Source organism: Strongylocentrotus purpuratus, unplaced genomic scaffold (genome assembly GCF_000002235.5).
Source record: "Strongylocentrotus purpuratus isolate Spur 01 unplaced genomic scaffold, Spur_5.0 spur5_scaffold_15, whole genome shotgun sequence".
In the NCBI taxonomy this organism is placed as follows: domain Eukaryota; kingdom Metazoa; phylum Echinodermata; class Echinoidea; order Camarodonta; family Strongylocentrotidae; genus Strongylocentrotus; species Strongylocentrotus purpuratus.
In genome coordinates, this window is record NW_022145600.1 from 19850482 (window position 1) to 19867010 (window position 16529).

General features: G+C 38.4%; 2 protein-coding genes across 2 annotated transcripts; one reads left to right on the forward strand and one right to left on the reverse strand.

The window, feature by feature from the left end:
- The first annotated feature begins 196 nt into the window (after positions 1-196).
- Positions 197-4234, forward strand: LOC115924078 (zinc finger protein 37-like). The gene is made up of 2 exons (XM_030985785.1): positions 197-338; positions 2406-4234. The coding sequence occupies exons 1-2, from the start codon at positions 306-308 to the stop codon at positions 2766-2768; spliced, it is 396 nt and encodes a 131-aa protein (XP_030841645.1). The 5' UTR covers positions 197-305; the 3' UTR covers positions 2769-4234.
- Positions 4235-5022: 788 nt separating this feature from the next.
- Positions 5023-14394, reverse strand: LOC100891638. The gene is made up of 8 exons (XM_011665328.2): positions 13928-14394; positions 10473-12292; positions 9824-10006; positions 9437-9526; positions 8079-8173; positions 7493-7571; positions 7051-7154; positions 5023-6634 (listed from the first exon to the last, which is right to left on the reverse strand). The coding sequence occupies exons 1-8, from the start codon at positions 14263-14265 to the stop codon at positions 5216-5218; spliced, it is 4128 nt and encodes a 1375-aa protein (XP_011663630.2). The 5' UTR covers positions 14266-14394; the 3' UTR covers positions 5023-5215.
- Between the last annotated feature and the right edge of the window lie 2135 nt (positions 14395-16529).

Genomic DNA, 16529 nt, shown 5'->3' on the forward strand with positions numbered 1-16529 from the left:
CAAACCCTCTCCAGTTAATAGCCTTGCCTCACGTTTCTGTCAATTGGCACAAGAATTCAAAACAAGTAATAAAAGTTGGTCAAGATAAAATTAGATTCAGCCTTGAATATATATATTTAAATACATTGTGGCTTCCATACTGACATCAGTGAATAATAATTTCACAATTCTATTTTCTTTATACCTCAGCTTGATAGAAGATGCAGGAAACCTGGATTCTAGCTATACATCGGTTCTGAGGAAACACTGGACGTGCCCTACATGTGAACGAGGTCTAGTTGTGACTCTCATGGAGAGGCTTCAGCATGAAGCTGAATGCTCTGCCGGTATTGATGAAGGTATGATAAGGCAAAAATTCAGCATCAGGGGGGTGTTTCACAAAGATCCTAAATCAAACTTAACTATAAGTTTGACTTAGAATTGATGGAGAGCCATTTGTAGCCTCAAAATAAAATATATTCAAAAGCAAAATTTTAAGTATTTTAGACCTTTTATAAATTCCACATCAAGAACATGAAATCTCTTTGATAATAGAAGATATGAATGATTTGAATCAACATTTTATGTCTTTTATAATAATTTTTATGCCTCCGCCACCGAAGGTGGTGCCGGAGGCATCATGTTTTCGGGTTGTCCGTCCGTACGTCCGTCCGTACGTCCGTACGTCCGTCCGTACGTCCGTCCGTCCGTCCGTACGTCCGTCCGTCCGTCCCGTTTGACCGTTATCACAATATCTCAAGAACCATTTAGGATTTAAACTTAAAACTCAGGAATAGTATTTATCACCATAGGAAGACGATCTGATTAGATTTTGGAGTACGTAGGTCAAAGGTCACAGGTCACAGAGGTCAACTTATGAAATTCCTTGTATTGAGTTTGTTAGCGCGATATCTCAAGAACCATTTGAGATTTAAACTTCAAACTTAAGGATAGTATGTATCACCATAGGAAGACGATCTGATTAGATTTTGGAGCACGTATGTCAAAGGTCAAGGGTCACAGAGGTCAACTTATGAAATTCCATACATTGAGATTGTTATCATGATATCTCAAGAACCACTGGAGATTTAAACTTCAAACTTAGTGATAGTGTGTATCACTATAGGAAAACAATCTGATTAGATTTTGAAGCACGTATGTCAAAGGTCAAGGGTCACAGAGGTCAACTTATGAAATTCCATACATTGAGATTGTTATCATGATATCTCAAGAACCACTGGAGATTTAAACTTCAAACTTAGTGATAGTGTGTATCACTATAGGAAAACAATCTGATTAGATTTTGGAGCATGTAGGTCAAAGGTCAAGGGTCACAGAGGTCAACTTATGAAATTCCATACATTGAGATTGTTATCATAATATCTCAAGAACCACTAGAGATTTAAACTTCAAACTTAATGATAGTGTGTATCACCATAGGAAGACAATCTGATTAGATTTTGGAGCACGTAGGTCAAAGGTCAAGGGTCACAGAGGTCAACTTATGAAATTCCATACATTGAGATTGTTATCATGATATCTCAAGAACCACTGGAGATTTAAACTCCAAACTTGTTTAAATTGCTCTATTGCGGAGGCATCATTTTCGACTGCGCGCAGTCAAAATTCCATCTAGTTATAACATATTTTCATAGATGCTAACCGCTTTCCATAGTTGTTCAGTCCAACTTAAAGAGAAGTTCAACTTAAGATCTTTGTGAAACACCCCCTGGTCTCCTTTTACACATGATGGGGTATTAAAATTATGTGAACAAAATATGTTGGAGAAATGAAAACAGTTTACATTTAAAGGGGAAGTCCACTCTGATATTAATTTGATTTTAATAGAAGCAGAGAAATGAGAGAAACGAATTGGTCGAAGTTTAAGTAATATCTGATTGAAATCAGGAAAGTCAATAATTTTTGAAGGTGTCATCAGTGAAACATAAATTGGCAACACTGACAAATCTTGCAAGCTCCTCTCCAGTTTGCTCTGTACGGAAAATGTTATAAAGTTACATTTTCTTAGCGAGTGCTGATGGAATAGATTTATTCATACAGGGATTGTATAAAAACATATTTGCAATAATTATATTTAGGATACATATATGATTAAAATTTATTTTAGGGAAAATATAAATTTTTGGTAGTTTTTAAAGTACAAGGCAAATGAGAGGAAACTTTTCGAGATACGTCACAGAGTTGCCGATTTGTGTTTGATTGATCGCACCTTCAATTTAAAAAAAATATATATTTTTAATCAGTTTTTGCTCAAGGTTTCACTGACCTGAATTTATGTAAGAACTGGCTAGTTGTTTGCTGCTTTTGTATTTAAAAAAAAAATTATTCAAGTATTGATTACATTGATTACCTTAGTTGTAGCCATCATTTCCTCTCTATCCCATTTATATATTTGTACTTGCCAGATTCCACCAAGTCAGTCGACTTGGGCGCTCCTACACAGAAGCTGGGTATGGAGTCCCTACGCAGGCAGTATGAATGCCCCGTCTGTCATGAGACGTTCTCCTTCACATCGTCCGAGATCATCAAACACAAGAGGGCTCACCTTAAGGAGAAACCTGGGAAACCTGACTGAACATTTAGTTAGGGTGTCTGGAGTTTTGTGTGTGCATTGTACTGTTCCACAAAGCATGCAGAATCGAGGCCCCCCCGAGTCCCTTCGCAGGCAGTATGAATGCCCCGACTGTCACGAGACATTCTCCTTCACGTCTAAGATCATCAAACACAAGAGGGCTCACCTTAAGGAGAAACCCGGGAAACCTGACTGAACATTCAGTTAGGGTATCTCAATATTTGCATGTGCATTGTACTGTTCAATTATGAAGTATGCAGAATCAAGGCACGGAGTCTCTACGCAGACAGTACGAATGCCCCGTCTGCAAGGAGACGTTCCCCTTCACGTCGTCTGAGATCATCAAACACAAGCGGGCTCACCTTAAAGAGAAACCCCACTGAACATTCAGTTAGGGTATCTGGAGTTTTGTGTGTTTGCATTGTACTTGCTGTTCCACAAAGCATGCAGAATCGAGGCATCAAGTCTCTACGCTGGCAGTATGAATGCCCCGTCTGTAATGACATTTTCCTTCTCGATGTCGGATGATCATCAAACGCAAGCGGGCTCATGTCAAAGAAAGATCAGGGAGGCCATATTGAACATTCATTTATTGCATCTAGATATCTGCATTGGTGCATTACTATTAGTGCCCAGCAACAATGGAATCAGGCACCATATTAGTAATCATCATCATCATCATGAGAAGCAGAGCATGGGGTTGAAGTAGATGGCATGCACTCACACAGTTTTCAGATGGTTTACTTTGCATCAAGGCTTCAACTCAGGACCATACACTTTACCCCTAACCCTTACCATAAACCCAACACAAAAAGCTAATGGTAACTCCAGCCCTGTATATCGTTGACAAAATAAAACCTAGAGAAAATATTGTGTTTAGTAAAAATCTACAGTGTTGCCTTCTTAGGTCGCTTAGAATTATTATGAAATGAAGTCTGCCAGAGCATATGGATATACTGCCAATTGGTATCATTACAACTGGTTTGATTAAAGGTAAATATCAAACAGACCTTTCTTCCTGAAAACACCCCATGCAATTGAAGAAAAAAAATAGTAGATTTATTATATTATAGAAATAGTTTACCAATAACTTTCTTATCAATCAGGTTAAATTATTAAATCACTCCAAGCATTTTGGATGGTTGTTCCCAAGATGCTTGTGACTGGAATATATAAATGAAAGTCGAGAGCCTACATAAATTTTAGAATTTACTGAAACTTTGCCTTGTTGTATGCATCTATAGCTGGTAGAGATATGGTTGACCCTGAGCACTTTAACTTTTATTAAGTTTGTAATTCAAGATTTTAAACCCCAAAACTCTACCGATTTACTTCTCTATCATTTTAATTTGCAACATTTTTGTTGAAATGACTAAAATCAAGTGCCTTTAAAGAGTTGACAGTTTTGCATAAGAAAAAAAGCTTAAATTATATCAAGCAACTCCAAGCAAGTCTCAAAGTATCCAATGCCAGTTCAACTATCAATTTGTCGTAAGTGACAATTTTATTGAACACAAACATAACACATTTGAAATACATGTGTAAACATGTAAACATCAAGAAATTAATCAATTGTATGCATATGTACTTCCTTGTATTAAAATATGTGTGTATTTTCTTATCAAATTAGTGTGCAATAAATATCACAAAATTATAGAGCAATCATATAGCTTTGTTATTATTTACAATATTTTGATCAAAGTACATACATGTATTGTAAAATTTTAAGTGCTAAAAGATATTTACAGATGAAGGTAAACCAGTATTGACCATTTCCAAAGACTGGATGGAGTGTTTTCACTTTGTGGTTATGTATTAATTTACGAACAAAAGATACAATTAACAACTATACTATTCATACCTTAACAAAGTTTAACAAAAATTCAAGTATGCAAAAAAAGTATTTGACAAAGGCTCCAATTCAACCAGTCCACCTTTCAATCTTGAGTTTAATACAAAAAACACCAACATCAAATTTACAAGGGGGTAAAATAATTTTTTGAATAACTGAAAAGGCAAACAATACAAATATGCAGTTTTTCTTATCTAATATAATACAATTTCAACTCGTCAAGGTAATATTTAAGACATAAACATCTTTACCTTCCTATTACAATACTGATTCTGTATCAGGACAACATCCACCAGAAAACAACACCTCTACCTTGACATTCAGTTGTCTAATACTGCAATTGATATTGATCAACATTTGTCAAACTCCACTCAGATGAGGTAAATTGGGTACCTGTTGGGAATTAATTCCTTGATATGCTAGAGCACCATCAGGCGTTTTAAAAAAAGATAGAAATGAATTGAATATCCATCAACAAAAACAATGGAGCAGTAAGAATGTTTTGTACACAAAAAAAAAGGATTTTGTATTGCCCTTTGCGACCGACCCATAAATTTATGGTCGTTTTTTTTTTTTGGGGGGGGGGGGGGGTGAGAAAAAAAAAAAGAAATCCGGCCGGCCGATCCAGATTCTGGCACCTATAGGGCAATACAACATCTTTTTTGTTTAGGCCTAATGGCAGCCATACTCAAGCTAGGGTATTATCCCTAAAAAATAGGTGTGGTTGGCAGCCACAGGTACATTTGTACACTGGTATCAATTGATGAAATCTATATCATGACCTTATGATATTAATCTGAAACCATGTTCATTACTCGTTGAAACAAGTTTTCAGTCTCTTCAGCCTCATCTTCACTGAGTTCCACACCACTCATGGCCAGACTCTCCAGCAGGCGATCCGGCTCACTGATCTCACAAAGGGGTAGATTGTCGGCAAACTGTGAGGCAGGCATGGTGACATTGCTAGGGACGCTATCTGTCAGGGTTGCAGTCGACAGAGGCACCATGCAACTCTCTACCGTTGCAGGCACAGGTTGTGGACACATCGGTGAAGCAGTAGACGCATTGTGGACACCCTGAACTTGCTGGATGGGCGTGAAGTAAAAGGGATAGTTCAGAGACGAAGTAGACGTGCCCTTGTCAGAGATGTTAGCGGCCTGAAGAACCCTTGTGTTTGTATTCCATACCATGTCAATCGGCTGGCTCTTCAGTACAGAACTTGAAAATCGGGATGGCAGTGTCTGGTTAGTTGGAACATTGCTTGAGCGGGAGCTCCAGTCCTGTAATGTCTGGACACCAGTGTCCTTGCAGATTGATCGTAAACCTGCGGCAGGCTGCTGAGGGTTCAGTGGAATCAATGTTACATCACGGTGGGGTCTTGAGGAATGTGTAGTTTCCTTCAAGGAATTGCTAACCTGCTGAATGTGCATTTGATTGACAGGCTCCTGAAGGCCAAGTTGAATCAATGTAACATCAGGGTGTGATCCTGACTCCTTGAAGGAATGGCTGACTTGCTGAGCAGGCATTTGATTGTTGACTGGCTGTTGAAGGCCAACTGGAACCAGTTTGACATCGGCGTGTATTCTTGGGGAACTGCCAACATGCTGAATAGGCTGAAAAGAACTTTGTTGATTCGGGTTGGACAACTGAAGCTCTACTAGGTCAGATGATTTGGCAATGGACCAATTATTTCCTTGTTGGTGCGACGATTGGGCCTTTGACATAGTAGCAATGGCAACAGGAACAGGCACTGCCTCGGGCTTGGAGATGGCAATTATCTCCATCACTTCAGGAGTATCAGACTGGACTTTCGGAGCTTTAACGCTCTGTGACATCTCTGACTTATTTTTGACAGCTGCCATCTGTACGGACACGACAATTTTCTTCTCGACATGTGCAGTGTTTTGCGGCCCTGAATTACCACCGGTACTCACAGGCACTTGTGGGGTGTTGACAGGAGGCGCTGCCGTCTTGTTGTTCGACTTTGTTGTTTCCTTGATAACATGTATCACAGGGCCCATATTGATTGCATTAGGGAGACCAGGTTGCGACTTCGGTGCCATGATGCTTTTGTTGTCCCCACATTTTCCACACTGCTCAGATGTCACTATCGGCTGATTGACAATCTTTTTCATATCTTGGACATCTGCTGAGGCTTTTGGCATCTCTGGACACAAGATCTGCTTCCCATCAGGCAGGACAAGTAGCAACTGGAAATCAGAAATTTGTAAAAAAAACAAGCAATGTGTTATAACAGGCTAGCTATCAGCAACTGACTACATAGTTGTAAAGGAAACGATACTTCATAAATCCTGTTTTTGAAGTATTTACATATGTAAAGTCTTAAATGACAAGTGTTGGCTGTCATGAATACAGTTCTGATTCAATGGCAGTGTAGCATTGAAGAAAAGGTAAATGGTAGTCTTGAAATAAAATATTCCTCTACAAACAATTTGTTTTTTGAAAATGATGAAACAGCAATCATATTGTCGGATGAAGAAAAATATTACTGGTACTTCAAAAAAGTATGGACTCACTGCTATACATAGCCTTCATTATAGTGGATGTAGATAACTGTTACTGAGTAGATATATGTACAACATAATCATCAATAACCAAAACCCACCTGAGACTTGGGTTGATCGCTGCTCTGGTAAGTATTTCTCACATCTTTGACACCTACCGGTAGTCGGAGTCCCGAAGTTATGTTGCTTGTACTATCAGCTGTCTCTGTGAAGGAGAATGGGAGAGTGCTAACTCTCATTTCATCGGATAATGCACCATTTCACAGAGTAATCAGAATACACTGTATTGTACATTTATCTGCTATCAATATGTCAATTTAAAAATTTTTTTTAGCATAGAGTACCTAAGTGTGCCATCATACTGGCCAAGCTGCTAAGGTTGCTGGTTCCAAACAATCTTGTACTAAACAATGGCATGGTGATCACACCAGCCCCAAACACTTAATTTGCCCTTCAGTTCTCTATTTTTTTGTTGCAAATTCGTAAAGAAAAGGGAAATGTCTGCTTTTTCACACAAATACTTTGCAAGTCTTTCAAACTTACTAGTTGTAGTTCCTTGGATGCTTTGCTGATGTTTTGCTTGGCATGCGACTTGTTGTTTGTCAGGTATAATCACCAACGTCTGAAATCAAGAGAAAGTAGATATATATCATTAAAACGAGGTCTGCTTGTTATTTATAAGGACCGCTATTTATAAAAGACCGCTTTTCATTTAGTCTTACGTTATGAATAGTGGTCCTTATGTATGGCGGTCCTTATGAATAGCCAGGTAAATTGTCTATGGTTTGCTCGCTATTTATAAGGGCCGCTATTCATGGGGGATTGCTATTTATTTTGACACACGTTATGGATAGTGGTCCTTATGCATAGCTAGCTTGACCCTAAAACAATGGCTTTCATTAATCCGGTTTAATTGCATGGCTATTACACATCACTCAAAATCTCAGGTGGTATGTTTAATTAGCATTATTTCACAATTTGTGTGTAAAAATAAAATATATCATAGGCACACCATGCAGACAAGGATAAAGACAAGTATGACTGCAAACCAAAATCATAGATATAATATGATGGATTCAAATTTTTCTTCAGAGATTCGCACAAATAAGCATACTCCAACAGGACTTACCTTATTAGACTGTGCCTGCTCATTTGCACTCCTCTTCACATCTTTGACTTCTGCTGTTGGCTTGGGCGTGACATGGCTATCAGTTGTAATCGTCACTGAGTATTAAAGGAAATGTGTTGAAATGATTTCAGAACTCACTGGACAGGGTCTACTCGCCATTTATAAGGCCAGCTATTTATACAAGACCGCTATTCATTTATTCTTGCATTATGGATAGCAGTCCTTATGAACAGTGGTCCTTATAGTGAGCTTGAGCCCACTTGACAGTACATGTGCATGTCTGGCAGAAGGGTGCATTTGAAATACTAAACTATTAGGATGACCTTTGCTTAATCTCCTGGGGCAGTATTCTGAGATACATTATATCTTGGTGAGATAAAATACCCTTTAAATCTCTTTAAAATCGGTTTTCTGTGAATCATTTCAGCGAGATATTCTCCTGATAAGACACACCCATTTCTAATGAGACAAACAATAAGAAATGCTGCTAGATTTCCCTCTCTTTGTGTTAAGCCAATAGAATCACAGCCTAGAGCTCTGGACTCACTCTTGGGCAACAGAGAGTGAATGCGTATTTTTTTTACAATTTATACTGCGTGTGCCTCAAAGTGCAAACACACTTTTGCTATGATTTCTTTGAAAAATGACAGATAGTTTCAGAAGATTTTGAACACCATTGCAAGCATCATTTCAAGTATGACTAGTAAGCAAAGATCTTGAAATTAAACATGATAACCCTACGAATATGTTGCTTGAGAAATGTAGTCTGTACCAAGTATTTTTTCTTTATTTTGATCACACAACAAGCAGCATACTTTAAAAGAAGTATTGCAGCTACTGTTCATTCGAGAGGTAAAATATAAACACCTACCCTATTTTAACATTTATTTCATCTTTCCCGTAAAATAAGATGGGCATTGGCATAACTAAAAATGGCCATGCGAGGAGTAAAAGATTGAGATAAAATGAAAGATAAAATCTAAGATAAAAATATGGTCTCAGAATAGCTGTTACTTTAAAAGAAAAATAGAAATATTTTAGCGATAAAATAGTGCTCAGAATGACCCCTGTTTGGTAGAGACTTTTTATTTCCATTATACCAACACGAGACTTTTTACACAAGTTTCGGGTTTCCTCGGTTTGCAAAATGGCCCATGCATGTTATTTTGTTTTTTCATGCAAAGACTGCTTTTGATCAAAGGCTCTTGAGAATAATGGTGCATCTGTTTATATTCTTAAGTTAGTGGGTTGCACATATAATCTTCAGAAAATAACACTTTCTCTTCATCCTGATGCAGCAAACATACATATTTTGATATTTGGAAATTAACAAAGCTAACATAAGTTTGGAGGCTTACCAGCTTTAGGCACTAGAACCTTTGATTGAGTTGGTGTTTTTGCATCTTTGATGTTTTCTCGTGGTCCTGGCATCATAACGTTAGCCATCACTGTGGTTCAGAAAATATGGAAAATTTTCAGGTCGATCTTACAAGTATTGAAAAATAAATCTTTTATTCATACTTAGCATTTTTATATCAAATTTTTTTCAGATTCAACTGGACAAAATTAGTTACTTTATTCAGGATTTACATTTAACTGTTATTTGTTTAATTTACATATTTTATTGTTTTAGTGGAATAATTAATTCTTCCTCAGTAGTATTTACTCGACCAGAACTTAATCTTATCTTTAATCACAACTGTTTTCTTTTTATGAGAGTGTCCTCAGAAGCCAATCAAACTTACAGGATTCAGGCCTTTCGCTGTTCTGCACATGTATCGCTGGGCATAGAACCTGCCGTCCATCGGGCATGATCAGTAGCATCTGACTGCAAGGCATCTGCTGCCCCCCTGCTTCATAGAATGGGACAGGTTGATGCTTGCGACGACGACTTGGACGTTTGTGAGGTCGCGGCTGGTATACCCAATCTACAAGTAAATAAAATCAAGACTTCTATTTACTTTCTAAAACAAACATTACATTTACATGAAAGTTATTGTATCAATTTTAAGACACCCTGGCAGCAATTACTGTTTTAGTATTCACATTAATCAGTTGTATTATAAAAGATGAGGAAAGGTGGGTGTCATTGTCTCAGATAAATTTAAAAAAATGCTTTTTGTATAACAAGATTAAAACATAAAATCACTGAATAACTTTTTCTGCATTTTTGATAGAAGATATGTATACCTATCCCCAATGCATCATGCTTTTTTTTTGGACAAAGTTCTGACACTTGATACAAGAATATTTCAGCACTGCACTACATTCTATCTGAATGATCAACAGACATGCATGTCAATGCTCCCAAAGTTTAAAGATACTCTCAAAATTTTCTAAATAAATATGTACAACGATGTAAATTTAAAAAGTGATGAATGTGATTATAATCACCAGGATGGTCTTTTCGGTGTTGAAATTTGAGTTGGATTGCCTCATCAAAGTAGTTCTGCTTAACGTCGTAGTCGAGATCATTCCACATGACACCCAGCTTGACGCTGATGTCGGCATTTGTCATCTTGGGCCTCTGACGAGCCAGTACCGCACGCTGCTGACGTGACCAGATCATGAATGCATTCATCGGTCGTTTGATTTTTTCTCCCTTCTCATCCAGTGAGGGATCCTTGAAATCAGGGTGCTTAGCGTCGGGGTCTGGTGGATATGAAGCTGCAGAGACCGTTGCCAATGATGAGGGATTATCGCTTGAACCCGATGACTGGGCTTCCTTTTCGACAGACTTTTTTTTAGTCTTGCGCTTCTTCTTTGGTTCAGATGACTGTGGGAGAGTTACAGCTGAGCTGATATCAAGTAGATTATAACCACCAGTCATTCCAGGATATGAAACAGGCTGGAATTGAAACGACTCTGGAGGAAGGAAGATTGGATGTCTTGCAGCCGCAACATTTCCAACTTCAATCAAGGAAGGCGTCGGAACTGTTGATACACTGGCAACACATTTACATTGTGCCACTGCTTTCAGGCCACTTGTGTCCGATGTTCCAGAAGTGCCAGAAGTCGATTGAGGTGCCTCAGGACTATTTGGCAGTTTCATCGTACTACCTTTCAAGTCATATCCAGACGACACTGTAGATGACACAATCGGGTCTGACGATGCCTTCATAACTGTCATTGTTGGTGTGCATGGTGACGAAACTGTTGGCAAAAAATCTGGGCTTCTTGATTTGTAGAGAGGCATCAGCGATATCCCACCTACTGCTTTCGCCGCCTCCGCAGCTGCCATCTTTGTCACTGTCGTACAATCAGTGGTTGATTCCATATCAGAAGGTGGTGGTTTTTGAGTGGCATTTCTTGTTGGTTGATGCTTTGTTGTCACAGATATGCCTGCTGATGTTAGGTCATCAGCATTTGGTTTTGTGGAAGATGTGGTATCATTCTTGCAGTCATTCTGAGTCCCCAAAGTCTCATTGATCCTCTTGTGGATAAGCTCCCGAACACAACTGCCATGTTCTTTTTTGGCAATTCCTTGCGATGTCTGGCTTATCACTGCAGAAAGAACTCCTACTGCATCTGATTTCCCAGAATCGTGAAGGAAATAGTTCTGATGATCATCAGTTCCTGGGAGATTTATTATGGGTTTTATCTTTCCATCCTTGCCATTGGAGCTCCGACGTGTAGGACGTTTTGAACGTACATCAGCATCTGTAGTCTTCTTCTTTTGTTTGGAGACCTTTCTTCTGGTGAAATTTGATTTTGGTTGCCCTTTCCTACTCAACTCTTCCTTTTCTGGACAACATTCACCCATTCGTCTGGTCAGACAGACCTTAGACTTTTTCTTTCTCGCAGATTTAGTAGATCCAGCATTACAATAAGTTGTATCATCTGTACAACTTGTACCATCTGTGCAAGAACAAAATGCCTCTGCCGATTCACAGATCGATATCTTCTTTTGATGTGCTGGAGGCTTCTTTGTTTCCACTATCACGAGGCTGCCTGGACTCTCAGTTACTACCCAAGGATTCTTCATATTGGCAGAACTTGGTGAAGGTGACCTTGATGGTGTCCCTTCTTTCTTACGATCATCTTCTGCTCTTCTAACTTTGACTGGAGGGGCAGAAACAAGAGAGGTTGATGATCGCAGACGCCTCTTGATGAGGCCAGGTCTGGGTTTTGCTTCTCTGGAAACACCTGAAAAGTCCAGAAGAGAGGAACCCTGCAATACTTTTTCCTTGCATGAAGAGACACGTTCCTTTACCCTACATGAGAAGAAGAAAAAAAAAGTACACAAAGGGATTTATGACCTAGAATGACCTAGAAGAAGGAAAAGCGCAAAACAATGACTTGTTAGTCTGTTGTTTTTTTGTAACTGCCTGAAACTTATGAACATATACGTGTACATTTATTTTGATCATGAAGTTATTTTAGCCATATTTGGTTAAAATGTAAAATATAAAAAAAGGTTGAGCCAACCTCTAAACATGTGTTAATTATTGTTTACTCATCCTTTACTGCAACACAAAAAGAAACTTGGGCCAAATTCTAAATGCTATACAAATTATGCAGAAATGTTGAATTGACACTAACATACAAGTACTGTACATTGATTTAGTTCTTTAGATTTGTAACTCCTTGATTACATAGCTTGCTGCAGCCAAAACTTGCAAAGGTAATTAATACTTAAGTCACTTTCCATCATGAATTTTAACCAATATCCAATTCCTGATTCTAAAAGCTTGATATAGACTATGACCAAAATAAAAAGCAGAGCAAACTGCAAACCATCTGCTAAATACCAAATACACTATATCTACATCTACAACAGATCATTAAGATAACAGAGCTGAACAAAAAGTATTGGACAACTTCCCTCTAAAATTGTTAGATATTAAAAACCTTGTAGCCGAAGCACACTTCAATATTTAGTCGTGTTTGGCGTTTGGCCCTAACCCTACGTATGCAACAACCAGATGCTGGTGATTGTACGTCATGGACAGATACAGAAATCCACCCATCTAATTTGTTTACTTTTTCACATAGTTCTCTCTTCTCTTTTCAAAAATTAGATCTATTTGAAAGAAAGCAACAGCAAACGTGCAGATTTTGCATGTTAGAAAGAAATAATATATCTAGATCTACATCTAGATCTACTGCACTGCAGATTATAGACAGCTTTATATCGAAACATGACGACCCAAATATCATAGCTAAATATTTTTCTTCATCACAATACCATAAAACTTTGAACATCCAATTCATTTTAACCCCCCTTCCCCTTCCTGGGGCCCAGGGGATCTGGCTATATGCACCCGCATCCAGAAAAAGCATTGAAAGGGTATCTTTTTCAGGTATACGGCGGCATATTTTTGTTGTGTGGTTTTGTGGCGCAAGGGGGGGGGGAACACTCCTTTTTTCCCTCAACATCCATTCCCCTCCCCTTTGCACACACACACACAAATGCCACTTTTAGGCCCCCCCCCCCCTGGCTTGGCCTAGGCCTAGACTAGAGTGCTAGACTACTCTTTTCTTTTCTTTTTTACTTTTAGCAAGGGGGGGGGGGGCATTTTTAATTTTTGTTTTAAAAAGGTAAAATTTACGTTTTTTAAACCTGTATTTTGGCCAGTACTAGACCTAGACTTCTAGTTCTAACTTTAGAATCTAGATTTGCGCCTAACTTGTCAGAATATGAAGGTATTTGAAAAGACATTCTTTTCAGGCAATATTTTCTCTCTGATGTTCTTCCACACTTGCATAATATTAATAACGATGATAATAATAAAATTGCCTGAATCTTAGTCACCTCGGCTGGCATCTTTCTTAGAATAGACTAGATCTAGGTCTAGAATCTAGATCTACATGTACTTCTTAATCTTATTCTTAATCTTAGTTCTTACCTAATTTGGGATTTCTGTGCTCCTCTGCCTCTGCCTCTGGCTCTGCCTCCGTTTCCTTGAGTCCTCTTGGGAGTCTTCAACGTCTTTGAATTCGGTTCTTGTGCTATTTCCAGTTGAGTTCTGGAGCTTGATCTCAAGGAACGTGATTTAAGACGTGGCTTTCTAGTTTTCTTTTGTCGAGTATCACCCAACGAACTCTGTCCCCTGATGGACATTCTGTGTCCACTGCCACTGCTGGTGTCCATCATCTCTGGTGATAGCTGCTTCTCTTCCTCCCTGACTCTCCTCAAAATTTTGGACTTCAAGGATTCGCTTGTTGAAAGTGACACGGGATTCATTTTTACGAAGAGGCATGCGACAAACTTGACACTAGATAATTGACATTTTAGTCAAGCTTTGGTAGATAACTCCTTCCAAAAATATAAGTCCAGACTTCAAAATCAAATCAAGCTCTGACTTTGTCTCTGAGCCCGCTGCACGCATTATAATACGGTGCATAATATATGTAAGGAAAGTGGGCGTGCGCGCACACTAAAAGTGATCAACAATGCAAAAAGTGAATGGCAACAATACGATGCGCTTGATACGCGCTAATCCATTGTTATGCGCGCAAATTTTTAGTCGACCTATATCTTCAATGACCCCAAAATATGGGTTGTCTGATTAGAAGGAGGTCAATGTACGCATATATACAATGCTTATAAGCTACTCTTTTGAACATTCAATGGCGTATCCATGCAAAAAAAGAAGGAAAAAAAAAGACATTCTCGGTGGTACGAAAACGGTTCCGGAGGTGGTGATAATCGGCCCCCCAAGTACCCACTTCAGGTTTTGCGTTTCTTTTAGGGGGGGGGGGGGGGTTGGACTTTACTCATAATAGAGTTACAATGATAGAAATATAAAAATCTCAAATTTTTAATGGAATCAGAGATTGGAACTCCCTCTCCCAGACCAAATGCATGAGCCTGTTCATATGCTATGGAATGATCAGTAAGTTTCTTTATATAAAATCATGCAAGAACACTTCTGCATTTTCCATGTAGACCGGCTGGTGTACATGTATATAGGCCTATGCAGTTTCTTCAAAATCCATTCTCTTTCAAAATGAAGAATATCTTTGCCTCATAACGCACCCTGAGATTTTAAATCTCAAGCTCTCTCCCTTTTACAAGCAGTCCTATGTAATGCAGTTCTCAAAACGTCTCGATATATCTTTAGAATGTGACATATTAGAGCTTACATCTAAAAGTATTCAACAACGGTCCTCATTCAACCAGTGCACCCTTCACTCTTGAGTTATGAAAAACACAAACAACATCAAATTCGTACAATGGCTATGAATGATCAAGTTATTAACTGTACATGTTATTTATTTTCCATATACCTTCCCTCCAAAATCAAGAGCAAACTTAAAAAAAAAAAAAAAATCGTTAACAGTAAAGTAAACACTCCCTGAGGTTTTTGAGAATCCGCCCCCCCCCCCCTCTTGTTTTGAGATATAACTAACCTTCGGTAGTGTTTCATTAGGCCTAAAAAAAAGATTTTGTATTGCTCTTTAGGTGCCAAAACATGGGTCGGTCGGTCGGTCGGAAACCTTTAAAAAAAAAAAAAAAATTAAATCCCTTTTTTTTCTTCTTCTCCCTCTTTGGGCTGATATTTCTCAGTTTGAATGCTTTGAAAACTTTTTTAAAGGTAAAGACCAGTTATGGTCATGCGATTGCATTGTGAAAGAAACGTTGTGGAATCGATCAGAAAAGGTTGATCATCTAGCATCTAGCATCTACAAGGTTCTGGAATTATCAAAATGATAAGAAATGTGGCCCATTCTTCGTAAAGTTACAAGCACTATACACAAAAAGATGTATATGGGACTACCCTATATCTCTCACAGACCATGAGAGAAACAAATTTACCAAATATATGAATTAGTAGGCGGTTTCCCGGCAAATTTTTTATCATCATGTATTAGTCAAAACATATTCTTTCACAGGATTGGTAATGAGAGCTTCCATTTCATTTTTTGAAATTGGGGCGTTTCCAATACTGGTCTTTACCTTTAAAAAGCCGACCGTAGATTTCAAGATTTTTTGGGTCGGTCGCAAAGGGCAATACAGATTTTTTTTTAGGCCTAACTTACGGATCAGCTAAAATTTCCCTGAGGTATCTAGGGATTCACCAAGGTATTGGAATAAGTGAAGCCTTTAGAGTTTGCATTCCTTCAATGCTTGTTTTTCATATTTTTCTCATAGGGGGGGGGGGTGTGCATGGCGCCACCCCTTCGGTTCCCCTTTGCGGATTCGAGTATCCTATATCATGTCATGGCCAGGGGATTTAGATCAACCTTCAACGCACATCGATCTACCACAGGACCACAGGGGATAATCAGTAAAGTGTTATATTCATATTCATATTTATTATATTTCCAACAGAAAGGTAAACAAAGATATTACATTTTTTTTCTTCATACATAATTCATTTTTTCAGGAAACTATACAAATAAACTTTGCATATAATAAATTTATTACAAGAAATTCTTAATTTCTGAGGAAATGGGGGGATCCACTAAAAAGCAGTGCTTGTAGTTTGTGGATCCCCCGGAAAA

What these genes read in the sequence shown, in the direction of transcription:
- LOC115924078 (XM_030985785.1), top strand. Translation starts at nt 306, where the DNA reads ATGAAGCTGAATGCTCTGCCGGTATTGATGAAG. An exon ending in CTCTGCCGGTATTGATGAAG is followed by an intron (nt 339 to 2,405) that starts GTATGATAAGGC and finishes TGTACTTGCCAG; the next exon opens with ATTCCACCAAGTCAGTCGAC.
- LOC100891638 (XM_011665328.2), bottom strand. Translation starts at nt 14,265, where the DNA reads ATGAATCCCGTGTCACTTTCAACAAGCGAATCCTTGAAGTCCAAAATT. An exon ending in GCACAGAAATCCCAAATTAG is followed by an intron (nt 12,293 to 13,927) that starts GTAAGAACTAAG and finishes CTTCTCATGTAG; the next exon opens with GGTAAAGGAACGTGTCTCTT. An exon ending in ACACCGAAAAGACCATCCTG is followed by an intron (nt 10,007 to 10,472) that starts GTGATTATAATC and finishes ATTTACTTGTAG; the next exon opens with ATTGGGTATACCAGCCGCGA.